The sequence below is a fragment of the Plecotus auritus genome (genome assembly GCF_963455305.1).
Source record: "Plecotus auritus genome assembly, chromosome: 2".
In the NCBI taxonomy this organism is placed as follows: domain Eukaryota; kingdom Metazoa; phylum Chordata; class Mammalia; order Chiroptera; family Vespertilionidae; genus Plecotus; species Plecotus auritus.
The window spans coordinates 31,852,115-31,866,620 of NC_137771.1; the positions used below are offsets into that span (position 1 = coordinate 31,852,115).

At 47.4% G+C, this 14,506-nt stretch overlaps 1 protein-coding gene across 15 annotated transcripts in view; it reads right to left on the reverse strand.

Moving 5' to 3' along the window:
• Positions 1-7,856: 7,856 nt before the first annotated feature.
• The window catches only part of NFYC (nuclear transcription factor Y subunit gamma), a 74,037-nt gene continuing 67,387 nt past the window's right edge, over positions 7,857-14,506 (reverse strand). For 9 of the 15 annotated variants that reach the window (XM_080656493.1, XM_080656494.1, XM_080656485.1 and 6 more), the window contains 3 exons: positions 12,455-12,562; positions 10,004-10,063; positions 7,857-8,755 (listed from right to left, as the gene is read on the reverse strand). In XM_080656493.1, the coding sequence (XP_080512619.1) occupies positions 8,636-8,755; positions 10,004-10,063; positions 12,455-12,562 (288 nt within the window). In that variant the 3' untranslated portion in view covers positions 7,857-8,635. Of the gene's footprint in view, positions 9,068-10,003; positions 10,064-12,454; positions 12,563-14,506 lie in introns of all 15 variants that reach the window. The other 6 variants (XM_080656480.1, XM_080656490.1, XM_080656491.1 and 3 more) reach the window with 1 other exon arrangement.

A 14,506-nucleotide genomic window follows, 5' to 3' on the forward strand; every position in this document is an offset into this window, starting at 1 on the left:
AAGAAATCCTTTTTTACAGACAGAATCATAAGGTAGCACCCCAATGTGTAAAAAGCATTCAATCAGAGGTGCTCTGGTTAAACTGGGGTGAGAACCATCTTCCCCATCTCCATACCCCTTAGGGTTCCACCCACCAGACTTCCTCCTCCGTCCTCCCCACACCCCAGAAAACCCCTGGGTTTTCTTACAGCTTAGGGTTGCTAGAGGTCAGGCGAGGGAGACTATGGACAATGACAGAGGGTGCCTGGGGACAGAGGTAGGGAGAGCTTGGAGAGGCACCGAGAAGCACAGCCAATACTGCCTGCAGCTCACATTGATGAGGCCCACGCTATACGCTAAGCCTCATGCAAGAGCTTTATCTGCATCACCTATTCCACCATCCCAACAACCCCGTGAGGTGATTCTGTTCACACCCCATTTTACAGGCAAGAAGACTGAGGCTCGGTGAGGAGACTTGTCTAGTACAGCTCTTTACCCTTGTGCTATAGTGTGTGTGCATGGGCAGGTGCGGTGTGAGGATGGGGAGGATGTTATAGAGCACAGGGGAGAAAGAGCGAGCTTGGCAAAGGGAACACAGCAGGTCTTGAATGCTATGCTGAGGGGTCCAATTTGGCCTGATAGGAACCAAGGAGCTTGGCCAGGGCCTGATCCTAGGGCATGCCACAGAGGCTGGGGCTGTATAGGAGAGAGCTCAGAGGGGTGGAGGTACCAGCCCCCAGGGCAGCTGGCAGTGCCAGGTGCAGAAAGAGCACTGAACTATTAAGTCACAGCTGGACTTTGGACTAGCTGGTGAATTTGGGTAAGTCATTCCACCTCTGCCCCACCTTCCCTGGCTAACAGGACGACTGAAAGCAATAATGCATGGAAGCTCAGCCGGTGTGGCTCAGTGGTTGAGCACTGGCCCATGAATCAGGAGGTCATGGTTCTATTCTGGTCAGGACAAATGCCTGGGTTGCAGGCTTGATCCCCAGTAGGGGGAATGCAGGAGGCAGCCAATCGATTATTCTCTGTCATCATTTATGTTTCTCTCTCTTCCTCTCCCTTCCTCTCTCTGAAATCAATAAAAACATACTTAAAGAAAATAATGCATGGAAAAGTCACGATCATGCTGGGAACCATTGATCTTACTGCTCTTTAGGTGTCTATTCGATGGAGAGGGGAGATGCTGTGAGAATTCCCTAGTCCTCCAGCTCTTCTCAGCCGGAGAAGGGGGTTAGAGTGGAGGGTGTTAAGGACTGATGGCATCACAGGCATTTACCTCTAGGGCTCCACCTGCACTGAGAGCAGGAGGAGGAAGTGTGAGAGAAAGATCAGGCCTGCTTCCTTTTCCCAATAAGGCCTGAGAGGACAAGAGAATTAGGCCACCCAGCAGGTGAGAGGTGCAGTAGGGCGGCTGGGGAGTTTCTTTTCCCCCTAGATCTGGACATACCACTGAGCTCTCTCCAGCACAGACCATGCAGGCCTGCCGGGCCAGTCTGAGCCACAGGAAGTGAGGACAAAGTAGTGTCGCTGAGCTCAGCGAAAGTAAACCCCCATTGATCCTCTTGGCTGGAGGGGGGCCCACAAGGAGGAGACACTGAGGGAGAAGAGGGTGGGGAAATGAAGGTCAAAGCCATCCTTCTTGTACTGTTCCTCTGCTGCCTTCAGGGCTCTGCCTCCTTGACCCTAACTCCTGGAAAACCATGCAGAAGACAACACTACCGCAGTCCCGCTGGCAGGCTCCATGTTCTCAGCGACAGCCCTTGGCACAGTGGAAATGAGGAGGAAGGACTTTTCTGAGTTGCTGAGAGTGCAATGGACAAAAGCTTCCCTGCTCCCCACTCCTCTGGTGGATGAGGGCTCAGAATGGGAGATGAGGTGAGTAGGAGGGGCTGCAGATTGAGTGACAGGGCCAGGAGGCCCAGACAGTGGGACAGACTTCCAGGTCAAACTTGATCAAACACTTATTGAAGTCCCTTCTCCTTAAAATAGTAAATATACAAGATAAATGCTGGATAATTAAAAACAGCAACAACATATCCAAGCTCAAAAACAAGAATGAGAAAGCTCTAAGTCAGAAATAAGAGGGAATTCCAGTGGTGAGTAGTATTTGAAGCTCTCCCTCTGAGGAGGGATTCAGGGAAGGTGGAAGTATATTTGCAGACCCCACCAGTGTATAGTAGGCTCCCTGCTTAAAGTGGGACCTGGGAGAGTGCTGCCGGCCATAAACAGACTAAAATAGCTCTGCCTGCTTGCTGCCTGCCTTGGCTTTGGATAGAAAGAGTGCCCATGTGAGTGTGATACCTCCAGCCTGTCCACATGGGGCTCAGGAGTTGGTATGCACACCATGAAAAATCCCAAGCCAGGACAGTAATATAAGAGCGAGTTTGGGGCTGGTGCACTCCCACATGGCTTGGGCAGATACAACTGAGATATCATCCCTTATGGTAGCCTCCATATCCCATGGCACAGTCAGAAAAAAATGTGCTGAAAGTATCTCAAGAATAAACTTCACAACATATAAGAAGTACAATATCTTGAGAGATATCTCTGTCATGGGAGAATTCATACTTAAAGACCTAGAGATAAAGAAGCAATCTGGAAGTAAGTTTAATATAGTTAAAATCTCAAAGAAGATAAAGGGATAGCATTTATAATACCAGAATAGAACGATCTCAAACAGAGACATGACAAAAACTAGACATTTTAGAAATGAAAACAAAAGTCACTGACATTAAACAAGAAAAGCAGATGGGTTAATAGAGTAAATGCAGCTGAAGAGAGAATTAGTGAAAGAAAAGCTAAACCAGAGGAAATCCTCTGGAACAAATCACAGAATGACAGAGATTACTGAAAGAAAAGAGACATAAAAGATTGAATGAAAAAAAATCCAGCATATATATTATTAGTTCCAGGAAAAAATACTGGAAAGAATGACTAAACTCTTTCCAGAAATAGGATGTGAATTTCAAGATTTCAAAGGCCCATAGACTGCCTAGTAAGAGATCTTTAAAAACAAAAATACATCTAAACACCTTGTAGCCAAAGTGTAGAATATCAAGGATCAAAAGGAAATTCTAAAAGCCAACAGGGGAAAAGATGGCTTATCTACAAAGGTCCAATAATTGAATTGACAGTAAGCTTCTCATCAGCAACAACAGATGCCAAGACAATGGAATGTTATCTTCAGAATGCTAAGAGCAAATAATTGTGGACCCAGAATTCCATACATTGCCAAACCATTATTTAAATACAAAGCAAAATAAAGACATTTGACACATACAAGATCTTAGAACGCTTCTGTTCCACAGACCAATAGTGTAAGAGAGAGGCACAGTGGCTTGGGAGAGGGACTGGGAGCTGGAGAGGTGATGGGGCTTAGTGGAGGGCCAGGGCTACAGAGGTTGGGGGAAGCTAGGTTCTGTTTCAGACCTCCCCTCAGCACCAGCCAGCCAGAGGAGCCCAGCCCAGCCTGGCCCACCTGGAGCTGAGCTCAGGTTCTCCCCTTAAGTGCCAGCCTTGCAGTCCCCTATCCTCTCTTCCTGGGCTGTGGTAGTGTCCCAGCATACAAGCTAGGGAGTAACGCTGCCAGCCCGACTCAGAGGGCCTTGAGGAGGATGCATTCAAGTTGCTCATGTGACCAGGCACTTGACCTCTACCCTAGAGCCCTCTCCACCTGGAGGTCAGATGCCACCCCACAGGGCCTATGGATAGCTGGAGAGATAGGACAAAGGCTAGCTCCCTACCCAGGAGTTGGGGGTGAGGGCTCTGTAGGAAAGAGAATCATAAACAGCGGGGACAAGACCAATGGGGCTGAACTGGTGGGGACAGAAGGTTTCTTAGGCAGTGGTCGGCAGACTCATTAGTCAACAGAGCCAAATATCAGCAGTACAACGATTGAAATTTCTTTTGAGAGCCAAATTTTTTAAACTTAAACTTCTTCTAACGCCACTTCTTCAAAATAGACTGGCCCAGGCCATGGTATTTTGTGGAAGAGCCACACTCAAGGGGCCAAAGAGCCACATATGGCTCGCGAGCCGCAGTTTGCCGACCACTGTCTTAGAGCATACGGCTCTACTTAATCAGCTGGTGCCCTTGGGTAATTTCTTTTCTTTGAGTCTCAGTTTCTCACTTACAAAATGGAGAGAATACCTACCTAATGAGGATGCAAAGATGAAATGGGATAATCCACTTAGGTACCAAGCTTTAGATATCTTTTCCTTCACAGAATTTTTTTTAAATTCTCCATTTAATACCCCTGTAGCATTTTATCAGTGCTCAATAAAACATTAACAAGACAAGCCAAAACCGGTTTGGCTCAGTGGATAGAGCGTCAGCCTGCGGACTGAAAGGTCCCAGGTTCGATTCCGGTCAAGGGCATGTAGCTTGGTTGCGGGCACATCCCCGGTGGGAGGTGTGCAGGAGGCAGCTGGTCGATGTTTCTCTCTCATCGATGTTTCTATCTATCACTCTTCCTTCCTCTCTGTAAAAAAATCAATAAAATATATTTAAAAAAAAAAACATTAACAAGACAAAAGCAACAGTGAGAGCAGAGGTGGGATGTGTGCAGTGTTGAAGGCCATCTGTGAGGAAGGGTTCATGTTCATTTACTTACTCATCAGTTGCTGTTATTCTTTTGGTGTCAAGCGCTAGCCTACATGGGCTCGGAAGGCACAGAGATGACCTTGAACTGGAGGAGAACCATAGGTAAGGAAGACAGTCCAAACCAGAAAATCCTAATAGAGTGAAGGGGGTCTCTTCAGGGCCTAACTTGTATTTTTTGTCTATCTCTTCCATTTCCTCTCCCACCTCTGCCTCCAACCCAACATACGCTCCATGACAGCATAATCCTCGCCTGGCTTGTTTTCATCTGTCTTCACAATGTCCAAAACAATGTCTGACACACAGAAAGTGCCAAAGAAATACTTGCTGAATGACTGTGTATTTGAGCACTAATAATAGAGACTGTAGAAGTTGCTATGGGAGCATCGAAGAGGTCTTTGCTAACTCTGCTCCAGGAATTAGAGGTTTCTCAGCAAGGCCCATTAAATCGGGCCTTGATGGATGTATAGGAGATCAATAAGTGGAAAAGGACATTCCAGGCATTGGGGCCAGTACATTCTGAAAACATGGGAGTAAGTTCAGGGGCCAGCGAGTAATTGAATGTGGCAGGAGCACACAGTGCAGGAAAGGAGAGTGGAAAGACACCAAACTGGGGCCTTGGGGCCTTGAATGAATTTTAGCTGTTGCAAAGTCCTTCTTAAAATCTGACCACCTACCTTGACGTAATATTCTGGAAAGGGTAGTTTTCCAGCCCTCACTGTTGCCCTAGGAAGGTACCTCCCTTCAAAAGTTAAGGGTCTTTCCAGGAAGGGGCCAAGGATCGAGTACCCATTGAGAAAAGGGGCAGTCATAATCCATAATTTCTAGTCTTGTCTCAAGTTGAAGGAGGGTGAGACAAGGCATCTCCCAGAAACTTGGGTGAGTGCTACATGCTGCCCCCTTGTGGCCTCAGCAGAATTGAACAGCAAGGAAGCCAGCCAGGTGGTCTGTTGGTAATCCCAGGGGCCTCCAGTCTCCTGCATTCGCCTCCAGGAAAATTATCCCAACCACCAGCTGTCCACAGACAAGATCCAATTGCTTCCTTTATTCCACATATACTCAAGGCTGGGTCAATGGGTTTGAGGAAGCAGAGCAAAAGCAGTCAGTTCACATTTAGTAAAGCCTTGTTCTCTTGCGCGCGCGCGCGCGCGCGCGCGCGCACACACACACACACACACACACACACACACACACACACACACACACACACATCATTGGCCAGAAAGCAGCTGTGTATACACAGATCAGGAGACCAATGTTTTGGTTTCAGCTCCACCCCTATTCATGGAGTGACCTTGGGAAAGTCACTGCACTTCGATGTGTCTCCCATGTCTCCATCTGGAACACAGGGATCACGATCCCTCTTCCTGTCTCCCCTGCAGGGTCATTGTGAAGATCATCAGGAGGACGAATGCTGCAAGTGCTAGGAAAAATGTTCAAAGAGTGCTCCGGATGTAAGGGGATCGTGCTGGGTATTAGATAGGGGCTGTCTTGGGCTGCACTGAAGTGTTTGTTTACACCCAGATGGGCCCTGCTGGCGGTAGAGGGGTGGGGGTGGGGGGGCGGATTTAAAGGGAACGTGCTCAGCAAGGAAGCTGCTTACCAATCACAACTGATCGAAACCTCCAAGAAAGAATGGAAATCTGTAGAGAAATGGGAAGCCATTGACTGGCCTGTGTTTCCAATTATGCTTGGATTTTCAGAATGAGTCAAAAAGCAGCAAGGTGGGACAGTTCAGTGGCCTCAATGTGGGAAGGCCAGTAACCCCTTGAGAGAAAAGTCGAGCTAGAATGAAGATAACTAGATAAAGAGGAGGGGCACTGAACTTGGGAGCCTGAGGAGCTGCCATAGACTACTTATGGTGGAAGACTTACTGCCTTCTCATGGTGATAGCATCTGCTTCCCCTACCCTGATGACACTGGAGGTACCATGTATTCCAGACCTTAAAACTAGTGAAATCTTTGCTTTTGTAAAAGAATGTTTTTCTTCCTTTTATGGTGTGACTTTTTTTTTTTTTTAATTTCAGAGAAGGGAGATAGAAACATCAATGATGAGAATCATTGATTGGCTGCCTCCTGCACGCCCCCTACTTGGGATTAAGCCTGCAACCCAGGCATGTGCCCTTGACCGGAATCAAACCCAGGACCCTTCGGTCTGCAGGTCAACGCTCTATCCACTGAGCAAACCGGCTAGGACTGGTGTGACTCTTACCTGGTTCTGGCTCTCTGCTTTGGTGGCCCAGAAGCCCAGGATGAAGAGTGAAACCTAGTTCTAACAACTATGTTGATCTTTACAGCCAGGCTATTTGTTTTCTATGATCCATTTCCTACTCAATTATATTCTTCCTAATTCTGATCTGTAATACTTTATTTCATTGTGTATGTTTTCACTGCAAGCCATCCAAACTTGTATGCATGGAATAAGGTGAAGTACTCTTCGGTCAATGATTGAAAATGAAAAGATGACACATGTCCAGGTTGACAGCAGGTATTTGGTGAGGAATTGTAAGGACATCAGGGTCAGACTTAAAATCATCTAATATTAAAGAACCTTCCCCATCCCCATCTCACACCTTGAGACAGTCCCAAAGAGAAGGAAGTTGCCCAAGTTTTTATGGCATATTACTGTCAGAGGAGAAATTGATACCTACTTTTCCTGGCAATCAGTTCTCTGATCTTCCCAGACAATGGGCCTCATTCTAGTTGAAAGGATGGCATTGTGAAGGTAAGGAAGACGGCTCCCCATTGGCCACTATGGCCAATGAAGTAGAATGCTCTTTTTATTCATTAACAGAATACAGGCTGTAGACCTCTTGTGACCTGTTGGTTGACAAGGGGCTTAGGCTGCCCTCCATGGCAGATGCTACTGGGTATGCCCATAGTAGGCAATTCAAAGTGCCAGCCCATGCCAAGACAGGAGAGGAGAGATTTACCTGGGTTCTAGTTTGAAGAATGGAGCTTTCTCATTGACAGATGCTCTCTCTTGACCCTCAACCAAACAGGACACAACCGAGTCTGGCCCATGGTGGTAGCCCAGGACGGAAGGTGGGCAGGGGCCTCTCAGAAGCAAATAGATCCTGCTGAAGTTTATCTTTAAAATTAGCTGAAGGCCTCAGTTTGAATTAGATATGTAGTGTAAGTTTCCCTTAGCTTTTTTTCAAAAGGGTCCCCCTCATTCACAGACACCCAACCTGAAGGCAAACAAACCTTTCCAAGCCTTTCCCAAGCCAAGTGGCCCTATGAATGCTGCCAAATACAGAACTCAAGACTCTTAATTGTCTAAAATGAGGTTTATTTCATGTCATGCATTGATGTCCATGCAGCAAAGGAGACTAGCACAATTCTTAATGCATTTAAAAAATAAAAATGTGTGTATGGAGGTAAATGCACAAAGTTCTAGTCTCCTTGGGTCCCTTGGAGATTAGGGTCTGGGAATGAAACCATCCACTCTCCTCTCCATGGCCAATGAGTTCATCTCTTAAATGCAAGGATGTTCCCATGGCCTCTGGATGCAGGTGCACAGAGCTCCAGGGCAGGAGCAGGGACAAGGAGAGAAGACCACTAATGAAAAAGAAGCTACACGCAGTCACCTAATTTAATCGGAGGACAGAAAAGATGGAAAACCCTGGGGGCAGCAGCTGTTGCAAGAGTCAGGAGATAACATACACCCATTAGGAGATTTGCTCCTAAAAAGAAGTGGAGGTAAAACCCCAAAAAAGAAAAACAAAAGAAATATATCTTCAACCACACTCTTCAAGAAAATGCCATAAATATGTTATTTAATATTTTCATTTCATAGCATTGGACACACAGCTCAACATATTGAAATATTGATTCCTCGGTGGAAAAAAAAAAGGAAAAAAGGAAATAAAAAATATTGCATTTTTCTGTTGGAGAATCTCGGCCCCCAGGTGTGGGCGAAGCGCACCAGTGTCCTAGCCTGCAGGAGGCGCTGAGGTCGGCGGGGTCCTCTGGGGAGGGACGCTGTGCCCATTGCCTGGGGCTGTATGGCAAAAATTGTGTTGGGTGTCCTTGGCCTTGCCAGCTCAGGCCCTCAGTCTCCGGTCACCTGGGGGGCCTGCCCGTCGGAGGGCTGGTTAGCTGACTGGATGAACATGGGCTGGGCGAGGTCCTGGCCGGCAGGCATGGTGACTTGCTGGATCTGGTAGAGCTGCTGCGAGGGGTGGAGAGGAGAGAGTGAGGTCACCCCTGGGAGAGGGGCATGCAGCTCCCTATGGGCCTCGAGTTGGTTCGGGGCCCCAGATACTTCAACCACCACCCACTGCAAGGCGTCAGAGGGAGGAGGGGATGTGGAGCTCTGCTGGGGTTGGGAGCAGCAGACACAGGAGGCACCAGCACGGTGTGAGGGGGTGTGTGTAGTGGGCGGGGAAGAGGTGCAGGGAGTTGCATTTCCTGTGGCTTTCACTTCTCTGGGCTCTGCCTCTCCCGTTAGCTCAGAGCCTGGAGCTTGCTGCACGCTGTTCCTCTGTGACAAACACAAGCAATTCGAACCACTGTACCAGCAGCTTGGAAGTCAGCATTTCCCCAACTCTCACTAATCCTCACTGGCAGGGGCAATAGGATTACCCCCTCTTCCTCCTTTCCTCAGAATATCTGACTACACTGAACCTGCACTTCCAACATGGGCCCTGCTGAGGAGGTCACCTGGAATTAAACACTTCCTACAGCCAAGATCCGTGAGGGGGAAGCAGATGCTCACACAGCCACTTTGGGAAGTTAGTGCCAACTGGTCATTTGGTTTCTCAGCTGCCCCCCCAAAAACCAGCCAAAACCCCTGCCACAGGAGCCCTGGCATGTGAACCTAGCACCTGGTGCTGGCAGGAACCAGAGGTGGATGATGCGGCTCCTCTCCTATGGGCAGCAGAGAATACAAGTTCGGGCACATCATCCCATCACGTCCTCAGGGGTGACTGGGAGCATAGTCATAGTATGAGGGGATAGGCCGAGGGAAAAGTAAGATTCTTTCTTTGCACGGGTTTAGAATTACTGAATTCCAGGCACTGAGAGGTTGAGAGGTCACATGTTCTCTGCATTTCAACTAATCCATACCATTAAAGAGCAGCAGAGAAAAACTAGCCCTAGAGAGGGAAACGAGAGACCTGTGTTCTAGTCCTTATTCTGCAATGAACAGCTGACTGATCATGGACAAAGCATTTCCCATTTCTAGGATTTAGTTTACTCATCTGTAAAATGGGGATTTGGGCTATATAAAGTCTATAATGCTAAAGGTCAGGCACCCTGATTTAAAAACTGTACTTGTTTTAACAATTTCTGTCCATTCATTGTTAACAGAAAATGGGACAGCTGCCCTAATCATCCAAACCCATAGATGTCATCCACTAACCTCCACCCCCCACCCAACTCCTCACCCTCTGCCCCCTGCTCGGACTGGGTGTCCTACCTGTCCATCTGTGAACTGGCTGAACTGCTGCTGTCCTTGCTGGACCTCTGTCTGTGTGATCTGCAGGAATCAAGATGGCAGATTAGGCACGTCAGCTGCAGGGTCTGGTCCACCAGCCCACTACCCAGGAGAGGGTTGTGAAGATCAAATGAGACAATACATATAAAGTGACCAGAATAATGCCTGGCATAGAATAGGTGCTTGACGTGTAGCAGAAAAGCAAGATCCCTCCCATCCCCTAGCCCTGAAGGCTACTCAGAGTTGGCACCATATAGAGCAGCGATTGCCAACTGGTGGTCCGTGGACCACTGGTGGTCTGTGAGGTCCGAAAGGTTGGCAACCGCTGATACAGACAACCTTGGAACACACGACATTACCAGTCACTTACTACCCACTCATCAAGGTCTTTTTGGGACTCAAATCAAACACCTAGCTCATTGGTGCTGACATGAGTGAGCATAACATTTTCAGTTTAGTCAGAAACCCTAAGAGTCTTGCAGCCAGTGAAGACAATTTGCAAAACACTGGGCAAAGGAGTGAGTGGTCCCTTTCATTCTTGGAAGGTGGGCTCCAAACCAAACCCGTATCACCCAGATTATCTGACTGGAATATGAAACACCCTGGCGAGCAGGTGGCCTTGGCCCTAGAAGCCCTTGTGGCAAACCTATAAAGTACTTTTTCCGATAGTGGCCACGTGCAGCCCTTTGGGCCAAGGATTGGGGGGGGGGGGTGCGGGGGGGGGGGAGCAAGGAAAACATTTATCACGAGCACTTAAAATCTTAGGTGTGGATTTTAAGAGAAATTTACTGCCGTGTAGAAATGCATCGTACAATGTCAACTGTTGGAAACAGCTTGGTAGACTAGAAAGAAGACTGAAGCATGCTTGTGTGCATAGGTGTATCTATGGAACATTTGACTAGTAATGTCTTCTGTGCACCATCTCTTGGAATCATCACAGCCAACCTGCAAGGTAAGGACGGTCCTCTCAAGTGTCCTCACAATGGCCCAAAACAACCCATCAGGTCTAGGGGACACGTGTGAAAGAGCTTCATACTACTGTTCCTTGTTTTTGGTCTTTCTCCTCCTACCAGTCTATAAGCTTGAGGGCAGGAGCTAAGTTTTTTCTTTGACTCTCCCAGTGCAAATCAAGTATTCAAGAAATGTCTGCAGAATAAATGAATGACCCTGAAACAAATGGAAAATATTCCTCATAGATGAGATTAACTGTGCCATGGCCAGCAGTACTTCCTTTATATCAAAGAAAGCTTCATTATCTTTAAATTCCGTTTACATACTATTTATTCAGCATTCATTAAACAAACATTTACTGAGCACCTACCACGTGCCAACCGTCACAAGTACAATCTGTTGTTATACAGACTGTGACTGCCCTCAGGTGCTCCTCTTGTTTCTTCCCCTCCTCTCTGTAACCCCCACTCCCCAAGTCAAGCTTTCTGGCTTTAGTTTCTGGCTCCAAAACTGATATCTGGGAAACCAAGAACTCATCCTTCTCATTTCCTCCCACCCCCAGGCCATAAAAAGTTTTTGGGATCCCAGGTTAGAATCTTACAAAAGTTTATGGGCGTTTTTTTTTTTTTTTTTTTTTTTTAAAGCAGAGGGTGAGGTACCCAAGGGTGTGACCAGTTTTAAGTTCTGATTCCATGTCAGTGAACCCCAAGGAAATTAGGGAAAAGCTCAAGTTCCATGTGAACCTTTAATGATCCCAGAGACTATATGGAACTCAGAAGCCTTACTTCTGGCTCATTCCTCACATTTTCCAAATTAAATCTTTGGAGACATGCTCTACAAACTCAGCTCTGTTACCACTGTCAATAGATACATCACCAGAAATGCAACTGGGCCAGACAGATCCAGCTCTTAAACGATTGCTGCTTTTTTTGGGTATGAGGCAAAAAAGAATCCATTAACAATGCCTCTCCTTGAGCAGCACCCCACCCCCTGCAATGATGCCCACATTCCCCAACCCCCAAGCCCAGGGAGGCACCTTCAGCACCTGTGGCTCACAGCCTCCAATATCCTAAGGCAAGAGGAGAAAGGGGAGCAATCTCTGGTTAAGGGTGCCTGAGGAGGTGAGGATAAAATCCACGTAAGCTTTCCAAAGGGCACAGGAGGGCCAGAACACAACAGCTATTCAGTTTTAAAGCTGGTAACAGCCTGACAAAGAGGCAATCTGTCAAAATGCTTCTTCTGGTGAGACCTGCATACAGGTACTTCAGGCTTTCTTTGAGACTTCCCTGCCTTGCACTTCAGAACAAAATGGCAAGAGACACACTTTGAATGCAATTCTCCATGAAACCCTACCGTGGGGTGTAGAATAGATATGCAGGTGTGGAGGTGGCTCTTGCTGAAGAATAAGGTGGAAGGGAGAATAATAAGGAAGCCAGCTCCTGCTGGTCCCCAAGTCAAGCCCTGCATCCCTGGGAAACATACCTGCTGAGCATTGGTGGCAAGCGTCTGGATCTGTCCCTGCACAACTTGGGTGCCTGATACAGGCTGGGCTAAACGAATGTACTGTAGCTGGCCGGTGTTCAGCTGCACCTAGGGCAGGGCAGAGACAAACAGACCACAGGAGATTGAGCGCAACTTCAAACAAGCAAATTTTTCATGTGCCCTCCATGAGCCCTCCAAAAAAGCATGCCCAGAAAAGTTCCTTTGTAATAGAGGTCAAAACAGCAAAACCGTAACTTCCCTATCCTGCAAGTCACACACACAAAAGAGAATAGTTCCCTGAATGGACCTTGAAAAAACACCCTGAGGATCTTGTCACATATATGAAAAAGCATGGCTGCACCCTCAACATTCGCTGGCTCTCAGCTGTTTGCCCAGTTTATCTTAGGATTTTATCCTAAAGGCTGTCTAACATCATCAGAATATTTATACCTTAAGTGTGGGCCTCTCTTCCCTCCAGCTCCACACTACTCCACCCAGTTCCCAGAATGGCTGATCTAATACTGTACTGAGAACAGCTCCAGTGTCTGCCAGGAGCACAAAGCAGATGGCCGTCACTCCGCACCACAGCCCTAGAACTGCCCAATTCCACGCTGCACATTTTGGAAGAAAAAGCTGGCCAGCTTTACTATCTCTGTCCCCAAGAGCCAGGACCAACGGGAGTCTGAGGGACTTTCAGGATCCTTGGTGTTCAGCACTAGCTTCTGGCCAAACACTTCCCAAGGGGAAGCTGAATCAATAAACCTTCCTCAGAAAACTCCATCATGGGAAACCAAACCTACAAAAATGCCCTTGGAGTCCCTCATGCTTAAGATTAAGTCTCAGATAATACAATAATACCACATACTGCATTTAATTGTGTGCTAAAAGCCTTAACTCAGGCTCTTAACGCTCCAGTGTACCATGAAAGTTTTAGTGCTTTGAATGTGCAGATGAAGAAAGGGCCAAGGTGGTTACAACACAAGGAGCTGTGGCTCAGCAGAGAAGTCAGCAGAGGAGGGCTGCAGACATTCACACTTGGGATTTGGGGCGCCCAGACATCACCCTCCTTGGCTGTCAGCTGCCTTTGTTGTAAGGGTGAGCTTCTTGAGGCTAACAGGCCTCTGTCCTGGAATAAACACTCCCCTGCCTTCAAGAGCTAATGTCACTGAAGGGAACTGTACTTCCACGAGGAAAATGCTGGTAGGCTGAAGTGGCTCTCCTGTGTACAGTGTTAAATCAAACTGCTTCTCTGAAACTGCTAGCCTGGAAGAGGATTGGAACCACCCAGACAGACTAATTCTGAAGTTCTGGTAGATCATTCCAGAATTGTCTGCTTAAGGCAAGGAGGGCCACAAAATCTAAACCTGTAAGAATCTAATTCAAAAAAAGATAGGGCATGATATTGTGACCTGCAGTCATTTATTTCCTGAGAATATGCTGAGAGGAGCGGCTGGGAAGCTGTGATGCCAAGCCTCCCTTCCCCATCTTAATCCCTTGATGCAGCTTTCCAGGCAACGATGTTAAGATGCTTATGGGGATGAAGGCAGCTGGGTGGAGGCGTAGGAGACCTCACTGCTGAAGACTGACGGTATCTGGTCCCAGGAGTCAGAGAACTCCAGCCAAGGCGCACAGGATGAAAGACTAAAGCCTTGACCCAGGAGTGGGGAAGGTGTACTGAGGCCATAGCGATTTTCCATTTTCTTGCTGGGAAGAGCTCTTTGTAGAAACTCAAATGTGATTGGAAAGCTGTGCACCAACTAGTTCCAAGCAGCTCTTAGAAGCTAGAAGCTCTTCTTTTAGGTTTAGACATCTGATGATATACTTCAGTCCTCTATCACAGGATAAGTCTGGGGATCCTCACAGCTTTTTTATGTTAACTAAAGAGCAAATAAGTCTACCCCTTGGGCTTTCAAAAGAGAAGCAGTTTCCTTCCTGAAGGTCATCACTACTGCAAGCACGCTGATGAGTTCAGAAATGCAAGCTCCTATCCAAAAACCGTGAAGACAAGGTCCTAAATTCTACTCATCTGTGCTAAGGCTCTGTGCGCCAGAG